We start from the raw sequence: 15973 nt of genomic DNA on the forward strand, positions 1-15973 counted from the left end.
AATGCTAATATAGCTAAAACTTTTATCTCCTTTGGTAAACTAAAATTCGTATAAGCTTCAAGGAATCAAAGTAATCAAGTTTGGATCCACTTGTCAACAAATCATACAAAAAGGGTTCCAAATGTAAGATTTTTCTTTTTTCTTAAGCTCCTAAACTTTTACTTCTGCCCTGTCTGTATCTTAACAGATTTCTACCAGGCTAACGATTACCATCCATGAAACATCTACAAATTAGAAGCTACTGAGTTCTGGACTTACTAAAGATTACTACAAACCAGTCCAGCTGATGTAAATGCTCCCTGTCCCTTCACCTGGAACAGTAGTTAATCAGATGCTTCTGATAAACAAGCCTTTGATTAAGCCTTTCAGCTTTCCTGGGCTTTGACAATCTATTCCTCAGTTCAGCTGGAATCAGCTATCTCCCTGTTCAGGCGCCATCTCTGGGGGTTCTGTTTCCCCGTTCAGCCCGTTGGCCCTCAGTCCAAGAGGGGAAAGAGCAGAAAGTACAACAGAAGTTTTGTACGCGACCAGTACACACAGATGGAGACAGCTCTCTGGGAGATGGATTTCAGTGAGTCAGCTCGATTTTATTCCAGAATATAAGGAATATATAGGATTGGAGAGACTGGGGACATACCCTAATTTGTACTAAGTGGCGTGCTCCTGTCGCAAGGCTTGGTATGTGGCAGTAGGGTCCTATGGCAGAGCTCCTAGCTCAAGTCTTCTCAGCAGGATTCTGTGCCAAGGGGGAAGCTGAAGACGAATCAGGCAACTGGTCTAGAGACAGCTTTTGGATAAGGTCAGTCCTCTAGGCCCAGGGATTCTCCAAATAAGGACAGGTAGAGAGCAGGAAGCCTTGCTGGGGAGGGAGGGAGTTTCCATATTGGCAAGCTTAGAGAAAGCTGCCAGGCTGTGGCAGACTGCCACCTCCAACCAGCCAGCAGTGTGATCCGACAACTCCTGCCAATGTGAGTCCAAATCCAAACTCTGTGACCTGACCCAGTGCAGCACCATTCTCTGAGGACCCTGTCTTTTCCTTTGACTGCCCTCCTCTCTGGCTGTGCCATGCCGTCTTGGTCACACACTTTGGCACCAACACCCAGTGTTCTACCTCGCCTTGAAGTCGTTTTCTTCATCCCTCCCACTCCAACTGATTTGTCATGTTGTCCCTGACTTCCCCAAAATTAGATCCCCCATCTTCTCAAACATGTGGTTTATGTCTATAGTGAGTGGTAGGTACTTGGAGCATCAGCTGTACCTCATTAATCCCATCAAACTGTGTCTAAAATGAGTCCTTCAGCTGGTGTGTGGCAGGCTGATCTGGTCACATGAAACTCCCTTTCAAAGTACAATTACCGTGTAACTGGGCTTCAGTGCATCTCTCACCTTCCTGAAAATAATTTTGAAAAAAGCTGTCAATCAGGACTAATTGAGAAACTTGAGATTTAGTACTCAGGTACATTAAGGTTTCCCAAAACCTGGATGTTGTAATTCTTCAACTACACGTAAAGGTCGCACGTTGAAAAGAGTGCTAGATGATTCTTTAAGGACCAGGCAGTCGCTTTTGAAAAGCTGTCACAAGCAGCACCATACAGTGTGGCTGTCTTGACCTCAGACCTCCTCTGGGGAGGATGTCTAGAATGCCTGTGACCCCCGTGCATGGCCAAAATTCTATCCGTACTTTTGTTAGCTCCCTGCAAATTACTATAGCATTCTCTTGGCAGCCATCTCTGAAGTCATTTTATTTTCAGTTGGTAATTTATTTGAAATATGATTTTGTCAATTTTATTTCTTTGTTTTGCTCACTCATTACTGTATTTTTGAGTTTTATATGGCTGTATATATTACTAAATAGGGTTGTGGCACTGACATTGAAAGCTGCACTTTGGGTTATTCTAGGCATTTTAAGAACAGTTCTAGCTGGATGGTGGTGGCGCACACCTTTAATCCCAGAACTCAGGAGGCAGAGGGAGGAGGATCTCTGTGAGTTCGAGGCCAGCCTGGTCTACAAGAACTAGTTCCAGGACAGGCACCAAAGGTATACAGAGAAATTCTGTCTGGAAAAGCCAAAACAAAAAACAAAACAATAAAAATGTTCTAGTTCATGGCAAATTATAAATAACAAAAGCTTAAAACTGAACCTGTAACCTTAAGTAAGAGGAGGAAGTGTGATTTGGACACTGTCCACGGTTCTTCCAAGTCTCCTGTGATGTGCTTGTTTGTTCTTGGGCTGCTCTTCAAAGGGCATTGTAGAGCATTCATCGGGACCGCCCAGGAGACTTACTGGCAGGTTAGATTGTGAACTCTGACCTGTTCTTCCAGACTTTAAATGGTAGGAAGGATTAATTAGTCAACACCTGGAACATGCCTAGGCTCCGAAAGGCAAAGGCAAGGATTGTCTTAATTCTGGAGTGATGTTGGAGCCTCACTATCCCAGTCCCAGTCCTGGACCCCCTGTTTTTAAGGAAGGGGGCTGTGTTAGTCACACCTTGTCACTGTGACACGGCAGCCGAGCAAGTCAACTGGCAGGAGGAAAGGTCCCTTTGCACTCCTGGCCTTAAGTTTAGTAGGCCTGCAATGAGGCAGAACATCCAGGGAAGTGCGCGAGGGCTGGGCAGGCACCACAAATAAAATACAATCTTTGAAGGCACATCCCTAGTGATCCACTTTCTCCAGTCAGACCCCACTGTCTACGGTTCCCACCACCACTGCTTAGGTTCTCAACCTGTGGGTCTCAATCCCTTTGAAATATTTACATTATGATTGAAACAGCAGCAAAATTAGTTATGAAGTAGCAGTGAATATAATTTTATGGTTGGGGGGTCACTGCACCACGAGGAACTGTGTTAAAGGATCGCAGCTTGAGGAAGGTTGAGAAACACTGACCTAGGTAGAGCCCTTTTGTCCCATCACTTCTCTGAAGGGCACCTCTGCACATGGTCATTAGTCCACAAGAGAGGAGTATATTTCATATCCAAGCCACCGTGCCACATTCGATCTGAAATGTGTGGAGAATAATTCTGAGTTTTATATGAGTACTTACCACATTGAAAACAACTTTAGAGGGTTTGTATTGTCTCAGCTGTTGTGTTGGCCCTAATGTTTCTCTGTAGAGCTTTGTTCAGTGCTTTTTCTGTACATTACAGCAGCCATGACAACTCAGCTGACTCCTTTAGGAACTGGGTAGGATAGACTCACAAATAGAACTGTACCAGATCCCCTTTCCTGTCTTTGGGCTCTGTGGATAGTCCTAGTTGTCCTGAGAAAGATCAGGGAGTGATGCCAGAAGTTTCAGAGCCCTTCCCTTACCCTGTTTTCAAGGATGGGGTAGCATCTTAAATTTTTGAACCCATTTGCTTATTCTAGGATCATAGGGAAACTCCAGGAGAAAGGTAAATGACTGTTTGATATGCTGTGGATCTAGCTAAATATTAAAGTCAGTTTTTGTAATTCCATTTTAAAATGTTAGCAGAAAAATCAGTGGAAATAATTATGTTCCCATATGGTGATCCTTTGATGGAGGTATTGAAATCGGAGCTGAGCAGGCCAGAATTGAGTTCATGTATCAAATGTGTAAGGCTTTTGACTTTGCCTTATCAAGTTTTTATTTAGAGCTGCATTTTTGTGGGTTTTTGTTTGTTTGTCTTTTGTGTTTGTTTTTGTTATTGGTACTATAAAATTTAAAAGCACTAAGTTTATCATGCATTTTTAAATACGCTGTATGGTGGGATTTGGTTCATTGGTATTGCTGTGTGTCACCTTTCCTGTCTGATTCTGTCAGCTTCTCATCACTGACAAATGCCGGAGGTAATTACTAGAAGCAGTAGGTTTATTCTGGCTCACAGTTCTGGAGGTTCAGCCCATTGTCAGCTGGCCACAGTACGTAGGCCTGTAGCAGCACACCATGTGCAAGCACACCCAGCCGTACTGCTCACCTGCTGATGAGGAGCCGCTCCTTCGCGGGTACAGCCCGTGTCTTAGCCACTGTTCTGTCGCTGTTAAGACACCATGACCAGGGCAACTCTTACAAAGGAAGCATGTAATTGGGCTTCCTTACAGTTTCAGAGGTAAGTCCATGACCAACATGGCAGGAGTAGGGGGGCATGCAGGCAGGTATGGACTCGAGAAGTAACTGAGAAAGCCAATTAGATTCACAAGCAGCGGGGGGGGGGGGGGGGGGGGGGGGGGGGGGGGGGCGGGGGGGGGGGGGGGGGGGGGGGGGGGGGGGGGGGGGGGGGGGGGAGAGAGACATTGGGCCTGGCATAGGTTTTTGAAATATCAAACCCCACCCCCACTGACAAACCTCCAGCTAGGACACACCTCCTAATCCTTCCAGTCAGCTCATTAACTGGAGACCAAGCATGAAATATATGGGGGCCACTCTCGTTCTTCACCAGACCTAGAGACCACAAGACCTCCCACTAGATCCTGCCTCTACCTTTAGGTAGTTTGAAGGTGGGGAGAAAGCTTTTAATATGTGAGCTTTTACTACAAGAATATGTGATATACAAATTGTAACAACGTCTACTTCAAAACTACTGCATCTCCCAAGCTGAAACCACTAGATGCGGTTTCTCCTGATTCTTGTTTTTTGTCTTTATTTTTGTTTTTATGAGTTCTGTGACTTAAAATACTGTGGAACAAGTAGTCAGCACATGGAGACATGAAACACTGTCCTCTCCAATACTGTGTTTTCCTCGTAAACAGGGATATATTGCCCAGTAACAGCTAAGAGTCGAGTTATAAGACCTGACCTATTGGCAACTTACAATGGAACAGAATTGAAGAGGTTATGTCGGTGGAAATTTTTGTTCTGCCCGGTGCCATAGCTGTTCAGTCCCAAAGAAACACACAGAGGCTTATATTTTTAATTATAAACTGTTTTACCTATTGGTTCGACTTATTACTAACTAGCTTTTACAACTTAAATTAGCCCATAATTTTTATCTATGTTTAGCCATGTGGCTTGGTACCTTCTCTCAGTAAGGCATTCTCATCCTGCTTCCTCTATATCTGGCTTGTGACTGCGTCTCTGCATTTCCTGTTCCCAATATTCTCCTAGTCTGGTCACCCTGCCTATACTTCCTGCCTGCCAGTATGAGTGACAATCTTCACAGTGTACAGAGCATTATCCCACAGCAAGGTTACGGGGTTGAATGACCACCACAGAGGCACTGACGAGCTTTACCAGGAGACCTGAAGATCACCCATGTGGCTAGACTCTGGTGAGGATTGTTAAGCCTCTACACCAGCTACAACTTTGGTGCTGATGTGGGGAAACCGCAGTGGGAAGGTAGGAAACATGAATAATGAAGGATTTTGCATCTGATCTGGATAAATGTGTCTGAATATAAATAGTGCCACCATGGCTCTGCTTTTGAAACAGCCATGCTCTGGGAATGGATTGATGTGTTTGATGCTAAAGGTGTGCTCCTTGCAGGACAGGTCCCTGTTGCAATGAAAGTGGTCTGTGTCACACTGCACTGCCTGTCATGAGGTTCTGCACTTGCCAAGGATGCTGAGCGTCCTCCCTTCCCGCCTGATCAACTGCACGGCTCATCATAACCATGTAGTAAAAAGCAGTTGCCTGCAAACAAAAGTTTAGTTACTTTCAATATAAAACAGAAAGGTGTCATCCCTTGATTTGTTTTATATCTTATTTGCCCTTTGTTGGCTTTTGGTGCTTTTTTTCTCCCTTATCCAATGCAGTAGGTACATGATGCACACTCCTTCGTGCATCTTGCTGCTCCCACACTGGCTCATTCTGTCGCTGTTTGCCTGGGACAGTTCCTATGTGGTGACTCTGTTGTCCTTCTCCCTGTTCTTGTCAGCGTACTCAACAGTCAGCAAAGGGCTGACACTGTTCTCCCTGAAGTGGATTGTTGCTGGTGGCCACTGCCCCCATTCTGACTTCTGCCTTGATACCCGGAACAGTTTACTGAGCACATCTATTGCGCACACTACTGTCTGGGACTCTCATGTGCCTGCCTTGCCCATGGCTCCTACAAAGGCAGGAATGAATTGAGCAGTGCCATAGATGGCAGATGAGTCACAATTAGGATTAAAAAATGTTGGACTCTACAGAATAGAGGTAATTAGTAACCTTTGTCAGAGCTTTCTAGCGATAGGCCAGATAGAGAGGAATTAAAGAGCAAGGTATAAATGGGTAAGGGTGGGGAGAAGGAGGGGTAGGAACAGGGAGATGACAAGGAAAAGGGATGCAGGTGCCACTAGCCAGAGAGGACATGGATCTGCTGTGCCATCTGATTGTGTGTCCCTGGGATGAACGTGATGGCCCCATGTCCATATTCCTAAAATGACTAGTACACATAAGGAGGGTGGGGCTTCAGCCTGTGTATTTACCACATTGGAATCTTGTTTGGAGAAAGACTATCTTTGCTCATAGAAGCTCCTGCTATCTCTTGTTTACTGTTTACTGTCTCCTTTTTAGTTAAAAAAAAAAATAGAAAAAGCTTTTTAAGTAGGCAAGTCCCTTCCTGTCACTTGTGTCTCTTAAATTTCAAACATAATGTCCTATGTATAGCAATGTTTCAGAATAAATCCAGTTTATTTGTTTGATTGCTTTTTTACTTTTGACATATAAATTACAAACTAAAAATGCATTTTAAATCATTCTAAGACAAAGTTGCTTACCTTTTGAAATTCTTCATAGTTTACATATGAACGAATTGCAAGATGCAGGCATGACCCTATTCTCTGTAATCTGTTTCCCGTCTTGAGCATGTGTGGTCCTGTAGCTCCTTGGCTCGGTGCTTTCAGTTATAACATTTACCATCACATACTTAGGGCAAGGCAGTGGTATGAAATATTATCATATTGCTATGCACAATTTAATGCTTACAAGTAGTTTCTGGAATATTCTGTGTAGTTGTTGAACCAAAGTTGACCTCAAGGAGCTAAAACTGTGACAAGCCAAACAGGTGGAGGAGGACTACTAGTGTCTTTGTTGTGAGGAGTGGAGGGAAGGGAGCTGTGGCCTTCTCCCAGTTGGGACTCAGGTGTCCTGTTGGTGTAAGCATCAGTGATACACCTAGGACTATGGCCAGCCTTGCTTCTTTCTGCATCATCCTGATGGGATGACAGTGAGACTCCATGCGTTGAGCTAGGTGCTAGCATGCAGTAGGAAGAAAGCAAGTCTAAACCACTTGCTTCTGAGTCGAGCTCCAGATGTACCATTTGTAGCAGATGAGCATTCAGCTCTAACACACACCGAGCAGGTGTGGCAGCCTTGTGAGGAGAGTTTCTGAGGGTGGCACAAGTGAGTAGAGTCAGGTGGGAATCTGTAGACGGTCCTGAGACAGAGACCTCATGGACAGAACTGTCCTGGAGAGTGAGTGCCTACTGGTTTGAGCTGAAACAAACTATTAAATAAGGAGTCAGAAAACTGGTGTTCAGAAACTAAGACCCTGCCCCCAAGCAGGAGGTTAACCATGTTGATAATCCAGAGCCTTGCCCTACCTTCCCCAAAGCATCCTAGAGATGCTCAGAGGAAACGCGGACTGTGAAAGTCTGGGCAGTTGCATGGATGATACAGGAGTGAATCATCATCTTGGTCCCCAGCAAGCAGATGGCTCCATTCTGAGTACACAGGCAACTGGGAATGTGGCATTCCCACTCTAGAGCACTTGCCCGATCACTGATGGAAGGATTCCAAGAATGGGGCGGTTCTGTGTTGTTCTGTGTGCTTTTAAATTTCCTTTCCTTTGGGCGGTGGTGGCGCACGCCTTTAATCCCAGCACTTGGGAGGCAGAGGCAGGTGGATCTCTGTGAGTTCGAGACCAGCCTGGTCTACAAGAGCTAGTTCCAGGACAGGCTCCAAAGCCACAGAGAAACCCTGTCTCGAAAAACCAAAAAAAAATTTCCTTTCCTTTTGTTACTGCAGTGATGTGACTTAAACTTCTAAGTATAGCACTGTAGACCTTCCATTATACATGAGTTTTTAAAATTGAAATTTTTGGGGGCTAAACTATAGTTAAGATGCCTTGAGAAGGAAGAGAATAGAAGCAATCTTTGGCTACCTCTAAGTATATAAAATCAGTTTAATTGTAACTTTATATAAGTGTGCATCTGTCACATAAATCCCTCTGAGTCGCTGTGGGAGCGGGTTCTCTGAAATCCCTGAGGAGGTGTTTACGGATGGATTGTGAAAGGACAAAGCTTGAGTTTCACAGCCCAAGGCTTTGAGGGAGATATCCATCGTTAGTGAAGCCTGTACCCAAGTTCAGTACGTTCACCATGAGCCTGTTCTGCCACAGGTTCCGAGTCCGAGGGGTCCCTGACGTGCGTGGAAGCTGTGACAGCACACTCCTTTGACGAGAACGAAGTGCCCGTGAGCAGTGGGAAGCACAGAATGTCCGAAGGAAAAGACTGTGGTGGGGGAGACGCGCTCTCCAATGGCATCAAAAAGCACAGGTATGGTAGCCTTGGATGTCGTCAGTAGTCACTGGCACACGGCTTACGGTCATGAAAAGGAGTGCTTTTTCTGCCTCCTCCCCAGTGTGGGGTTGCTGTTGCTCGGTGTGCCACCTCCGAGGCAGAATTAACTGGAGTACTCTTTCTCTGTCTGCTTTGAGTAATGTCTGCTGTAGGTGTAGGACCAGAGCACAGGCTTGGCGTCCTTCTGCAGCTGGTCTCTCAGGCAATGTCTAGATCCTTCGGTTGAAGTAAGGCGCTCAGAAGCACCCATTGAAACTGATGCTCTGTTCCGTTTTCATCTTTTATGACTCTGCCTCCCAGTGCTATTTCGGTTCCTCGTCATTTGATCTTGTTGGTTTTGAGAGGGAATAGTAATGGTGCCAGCCTGCTGTCACAGTCTAGTTAAATTTAAACAAAGGCTGTTACTAAGGCCAGGATTTGCTGAACACATCCACTTTACATGCTCCAATAACATTAGTTTGGTTTTATTCTCCTGATGGGCTGGTGCTAGAAATAATCCGCAATGACAAGATGTAACAGACACCGACAAGATCACAGAGTGGTAGACCGTTGGTTGATGTTTGTATAGAGACATAGTTTGTAAAATTACTAACAAGTGAGATATCTTGTTTTGTTTTGTTTTTGGTAAGGAGATGCTAATTGTAAATTTCTACAAAAGTCTTGTGTGTTTTTACTGTAGATTGTGTAACACTATGATTCTAACCACAATTGTCTCAGGCATTGTCCAGGACCAGCGTGCACGGCACTGCTCTGGTGTGCAGGACCAGCGAGCACTCCACTGCTCTGGTGTGCAGGACCAGTGAGCCAGAAAGTACAAATATGTTGAGAAAATGTGAAGTATTTAGTTCATATCCTATCTCATCACCGGAGCCTTCAGTGAAAGAGCAAGAACTTTGCCCAGAACGTGTCAGGTTTGTAGAAGAGTCTGACAGCGGGGAGCAGTAGGAGAGGCACTTGAGTCTCTGCTCGTTTTGCCTGGAAGGTGGAGGGAGAACAGTGAAGAGTCTCCAGCAGTCTGGGCATGGGGCATCCTATAACCAGCTGAACATTAGCATGTTTCAGCAGCCCACCCTAGAGAGTCCTGAGGAAGAGCCTGCTATAACAACTCAACAATGTGGAGGTTGGGCGAGGGTACCACTGTGCTGTGATGTAGGCTGAATATTGTCAGTGAAGTACCTGTTCTTGAAGGCCAGTGCACATCGAACACCTGGGGCAGACTGGCAAACTGGATGGAGGCAGCTGAATCAGTGAATGTAAACTCCCCAGACTGGCCAGGCCACAGGGAATTCAGCCCCAGAGTTACATTCTGAGACTGCACCACAAAGATGGGTGCCAGCTTGCCTGATGGGACTAGTCCCAAGGGTTCAGATCTTAAAATTTACCCTAGGAACAAGCTGTCAGGCCACGGGGTCACTTTGAGTGTGTTAGGAAGAAGCAGAAGGTGGGATGGGCCTCGAGCTCATGACAGTTCGTCATAAGCCCAGGTTGGCTTTTTAATGATAGGAATTCCTGTAGGAAAACTGTGACATCATACCATGGTGAGGTCACCATTGCTATGCTAGGCTGAGAAGGTAGTGGAGAAGCTGCTCTTTAAAAGCAGGGCTGAGGCTCAGGGGTCCTACTGGCCCACCCCTTTATCTTACCCCTCCTCCTGAGATGCTCTGTAGCCTGGAGGTGCTTTACCAGAGTTAGAAACCCATAGGCTCTGTCTCAGCTTGTGCATTTTAGGACCTTATGGTGAAGATGTACTTGCACTCATTCTAGCCTGTTCTGGACAGATGCTTGTTGTGGGCGGTAAGAGCCGTTTTCTAGGGCAGCAGCAATCTGCAGCTCTGCTGGAATGCACTGCATGGCAGGTAGCCAAGGAAGTGCTGTTCTTCATCTAGGCTGTGAAAAAATAAAAATAAAGACTAATTTTTCAGGTGGGTAATTACAGTTTTAAAAATATTGCAGAAAAATTTAAGCATGCCAAGAAGTGTAGAAAATATTGTTTTGAATCCTGCATTTCTATCATAAATATTATGCATATGCCTTTATTCCACCTAAACTTCATCTCATTTCCTATAACTTTAAAGCTAAACTTTAGGATATATTATCTTTATTGTTTATTTTTCAGGACACATTTTTTCATGTCTTTCTGAAGGTCTTGTTTGTCTTTTCTATCAACCATACATGACGATATGTGATTTGTAATCAATCTCTTGAAGTCTGTTCCAGTCTTTAAATCAATAACTTTTAAACTGTGAAAAGAATACATATGTATAGCTGTATTCATGTATTTTAAATAGTACACAAATTTTTAATTGAAAAAATGTATGCATGTGTTGTGTACAGCATGGTAATTTGAAATACATGTATATCATAGAATGGCTAAGTAGAGCTAATTAGCATATGTATTACCTTCATACATATTTTTGTTATAAGAACAATTAAGATCTGTGTTGCATTGTCATAAACATTCTGCATCATTGTGCAATAGACGCCTTCAGCTTAGTTCTAGAAAATAGGAAGTGTGCCAGGTGTGGTAGGAAAAGGCAGGAGGATCTCTGTGAGTTGGAGGCCTGAGTGGTCTACACAGTGAGTTTCCGGACTGCATAGAGAGAGCCTGTCTCAGAGCCCACAGAAGGCTTTGCCTGTTATGTATGTGCATGTTAGGACTAGTCTAAGTTCTCTCGTTGTCCACACCTTAGCAAGGTGCTGCCTGGCCGAGAGCTCCGCATCTTTAGCCCAGTCTCTCCTGACTAGATCACAAACCAGTTACTATCGTGGGTGAGTAATCATTTACACATCTTCAGATATTTAATTAGCTTTCAAATTTCCCTGCTTGTCTCATAAAACTGTGTCTTAGTAATTAGATCTGAAATGTCACTTAGCAGTAAGGACTCAGAAGCCCCACACCTTCTGTCTGTTCCTCTCCTGCCCTTTACTTGTGTTGCACACTATTCCACAGTCTAGATATATCTGGTCACATGCCTGGGGTGTCATTTAACATGAGCTTTGCCCTTGAATGTCCTTTAAACCACTCTGTTCACAGAAGCGTGACTGGCTTAGAATTGATATTATTTGTTTTTATTTTTATTAGTTAGTAGTACTATTTGGTGTGCTATAGTGCATAGACGCACATACTGTGAGGGCAAGGCGTGCCGCCTGTTAACATCAATGAAGAGAATATATATGCTGTCTGGTTTCTTTTTATTTTGTGTTGAGGTTGAATCCCTGGTTTTGTCCTTGCAACTGCCTGTTTCATGGGAGAGTTGCCTGATAGCCTTTTACTTGATGATTTTAGTGGCCATTTGATGACAAGTCACGAAACAGTCCCACACCAGTTCAGAATTATGGATGATAAAAGGGTTATTTATTTAAGGGGAAAACTTAAAGATCACTGTCCTAGACAACAGTCCTCTGCACAAACAGGAGTAGAGTCTAGCAGTCAGAAGCAGGAGCCGGAAACAAGAGATTGGGTGCACATTTACTGCTGCTTTTACAGTATATAGGAGACCATACCCACGTGGGCTAGTATCTTAAAGGCTATTGGCTAAAGGAGCAGAATGTGCTCCCAGAGCAATCATTATTTTCATCTTTATTCTTTAGATACTACAAAATAGTGCTATTTCAAGCCTGTCATTCCTTCTACATTTATTAGCAGAATTAAGAAGAGCTGCTGGGCTGGGGAGAAGATCAGTCAGAAAGTTATTGCCATGCAAGTATAAGGACTTGAGTTCAGATTCCCGGAATGCACTTAAAAAGCTGGGCAGAATGGCATGCATCTGTAATTCCAGTAGTGGGGAAGCGGAGACAGGCCGGTCCCTGGAGATCTATGGCCAGGTTCAGTGAGAGAGACCCTATCTCAAAAAATAAGGTAGAAAGTGATTGAGGCTACTCAACATCAAACTTGGGCTGTCACACACACACACATACCTCTGTGCACCCCCCTACACTCACTCAACGCAAGCTAATAAGTACCTCTTTATAAAATTATATATAAGGTTTCCCCACAAAAGTGATGTGTAAATATATAGACTATTGTTTAATAGTCTTTATTTCCCCTATGTAGTCAGTGAGAGCTCTTCTTTGTCCATTCAATAGGGCTCCATTTTATTTGTGATGCGAATGTACGGGTGCTTGTGTGCCTTCAGCTTTTTGTTCACATAAAGTGTCCCATTGCCTTGAAACTTCCCCCACATAGGCCTGGGTCACTGACCAAAAGTTCCAGGGATCTCTTCCTCCCATCTTACATGCCCAGCCTGTTGTTGTTGTTGTTGTTGTTGCTGCTGCTGGTGATGGTGGTGGTGGTGGTTTGTTTTTCGGGATAGGATTTCTCTGTGTAGCCTTGGCTATTTTGGAACTTTCTCTGTAGACCAGTCTGACCTTGAACTCACAGAGATTCACCTGCCTCTGCACACGCTAGGATTAACAGGTGTGTGCCACCATGCCTGGCTAGCATGCCCAGCTTTTACGTGGGTTCTGTAGATTTGAACTCAGGACCTCATGCTTGTAGGGCAAGCCCTGTACTAGACTGAGCCATCTCCTCAGTCCCCAACTTTTTGTAGGTGTTATATGCAGTATACATGCGTCTTTGCGAGCCTCCTTGCAGGCTTGGCTGGTATTGTTTTGTTTCTGCTCTAGATCTAGATTCCTGGTTCATTTTCCTGGGAAATTCTATGTAGAAGCACCTGAGTGTTGCCTCTGGTTTATTTTTAGTTTATTACATTGGGATTGATTATCCTACTTTTGTTTTTTCTGTCTCTTTCTCCCCCTAGTTTGTAATTGGGTTATTCTTGACCAACTGAACAGATGGATGTGCAAATATTGTTTAGAGATGATTTCATTTTCAGTTTTGAATTTGATATGTTAAATGTGGCTGAGAGCTGAAGAGCACAATTGAGGATGGTTTATAAATAAACTCAACATTTGCCCATTTTCTGAAAGACTGATGAATTTACCACTTATCAGGTTCTTTATGTGCTCGTTAAGGAAACTGGCTTTTCCATGTGAATATATTTTTTTAGTGTTTTTTTTCCCCATAGGATCTCCTCATGTACCCCTAGCAGGCCTACAACTCACTATGTAGATCAGACTGGCCTGGAACTCAGAGATAGACTAGCCTCTGCCTCCCATGTCCTGGGATTAAAGTTGTATGCCATTGCACCTGGCTTTTTTTCAGGCTTTTCAAAAAGATCTTTTTATATTTATTTATTTATTGGTTTTTTTGAGACCAGGTTTCTCTGTAGCTTTGGAGCCTGTCCTGGAAACTAGCTCTTGTAGACCAGGCTGGCCTCGAACTCACAGAGATCCGCCTGCCTCTGCCTCCCGAGTGCTGGGATTAAAGGCGTGCGCCACCACTGCCCAGCTAAAAAAGAAAATTCTTAGAATTTCTATTTCTACTTTATTGTGGGAAGTAGTTTACTGAAATGATTTAAGTAATGATACCTTTAAATTAAAATTCTGGGCCTTCATCTATGTAAATCATTTTGAAAAAGATGACATCAATAAACTCTAATAGTGTAGTTATTATGAGCTTAGTGCCACTTTCTTGACCATAGGCTAAGGAATAATTTCTTTGAAATTCAGCTTTGCAAAATAACAACAAAATTGACCTTACTGGCTGTTTGTTGATGCTTAAATTAGATGATCTGCACAAGACATCTGGGGACCTTTTACTCATAGATACAGAAGGCTGTTATAGAGGAGCAAGAATAGGTGCCTTCTTACTTTTTATGTCTGTCTGTAGCCTGTTCTAGCCTACAATTCACTATGTAACCCAGGCTTGTCCTCTAGAGTGCTGGGATGCAGGGGTGAGCTCCAAGCCTGGCATAATCATTTCTTTTAGCTTAAGTGAAAGGGCTTTGAACATGTCTTAGAAAGTTAGTTTTGTTCTTTGAACGTGGGATATGAAGACGGGAAGCTGAGGCGAAAGCATTGACCCTAGGGTAAAACTTTTCTTTGGTAAGTGTGACGTAAAAACCTGTTTTTAAAGTATGCTGTCCTTGATTTCCGTGTCATTTCATGGTGTGGTTAAGTGAAGCGTGGTTTTCTCGCTGCTGAAACACGGCTGGATTCTGCCAAGCAGGCTGTACCGTTGCTTTGTCAGTGGTGTAAACAAGAGCTGATGAGAGCCTTTAAGCCGGCTCCTCCTTCCTTGCTCCCTTGGCATTGCTTCTCCCCGGACAGAGGTCTCATTACTTTCTCCTTTTGATCCAGAGACCTTCTCAGTCTCTTAGGTAAATATCCAGTTTCTATTTCAAGTTTGTTTCATAAACACTTTTAGTCCTTACAATATCGAAGAAAGTCGTTAAATACATTACAAAGCACACATTTTTGCTGAGTCTTTATGCTAGTATACAAAGTGAAAGCTTTCACTATGACATTTGCATACCTACATGTCGGCGCGCTCTTTCTCAGCCTCTGTGTCTGCACTCTCCCGTCCCTTCTCTCTGATCTTGCTCATCGTCTTGCTCTGTTTATTTGAGGTGGTCCCTCTTGCACCCCACCCGACCCACACTCTTGACCACGTGGTTTTAAACATTAGGAAATGACTTTTTGTGTAACATGGTCTTCTAATGGTCTGCCTTAATCTATATACTCTGTACATTTTGTGTTAAGTCATAGGTTGAGTGCCTTAACGTCTATTGACACATGGGATTTGGTCTCTAGGATTACATTCAAGTGTCTTTTGCCCTTTGGAATTGTGCCAATCCATATTTTGCCTCCAGGAGAGAACTACCTCAGGGGACCTACCTAGAGTTCTTCGGTTTTGTTTTCTTTGCTTGTTAGCTCATGAAAAAAAAAAAAAAAAAAGCTTCAAATAACAGAAAGGATTTGCAAGGTTAAGAAAATACAGAAGCTATTGTTTTCAAAACCCCAGAAGTTATTCAGATATTTGTTACTTTGTTTGCTCTGTTCCTGTAAGGTCTTCAAACATCAGTGGATATACTTCTCATTCGAAAACACTGTGGTGTGTAAGATGTGGTCCATGCTTGTTGTCTTGAGTCAGGATTTGAAATTAATAGCAAGCTCTTTCACTGCAGATGCCCTCAAGAGGCACTCCTGTGAGTGTGGCAGCACCTCCTCCCACTGTGGATACTGCTTCACATCAAGGAAGCAGATAGTTCTGCCATCTAGGACAAACCCGGAGAAGGAAAACAGCTGGCTCTGAGTGTGCATACTGTTCCCATGTGCAGTGGAGCACTATATAAGCAGGCGATGTGCTTTGTGTTAGAGCAGGAAGTGCCCAGCCTCTGGTAAGATCTAAGGTGTGCCATGTCTTCCTAGAGCCGAAGGACACATGGGGGAACACACCCAAGCAGGGCCAGCTGCATTAGCAGAATAGACTTCTGTGGAGGAGGTGGGGGTCATGTAGACCGTGGATTCTTTTTTTTTTCTTTTTTTCTTTTTTTTATATTTTTTTTATTGAGAATAAGAAAAAAAAAGTTTCCGCCTCCTCCCAGCCTCCCATTTCCCTCCGTCTCCTCCCACTCTTCTCCTCCTCCCCCCACCCCTCTCCCCCTCCCTCTCC

The 15973-nt window shown here is 43.9% G+C and overlaps 1 protein-coding gene across 7 annotated transcripts in view; it reads left to right on the forward strand.

Moving 5' to 3' along the window:
• The window catches only part of Osbpl1a (oxysterol binding protein like 1A), a 187679-nt gene that overhangs the window by 118046 nt on the left and 53660 nt on the right, over nucleotides 1–15973 (forward strand). For all 7 annotated transcript variants that reach the window (XM_050160702.1, XM_050160701.1, XM_050160699.1 and 4 more), the window contains one exon: nucleotides 8277–8433. In XM_050160702.1, coding sequence (XP_050016659.1) covers nucleotides 8277–8433 — 157 coding nt within the window. The remainder of the gene's footprint in view (nucleotides 1–8276; nucleotides 8434–15973) is intronic.

This window comes from Alexandromys fortis, unplaced genomic scaffold (genome assembly GCF_014885135.2).
Source record: "Alexandromys fortis isolate MF-2015 unplaced genomic scaffold, M_Fortis_MF-2015_v1.1 scaffold_104, whole genome shotgun sequence".
Lineage (NCBI taxonomy): Eukaryota > Metazoa > Chordata > Mammalia > Rodentia > Cricetidae > Alexandromys > Alexandromys fortis.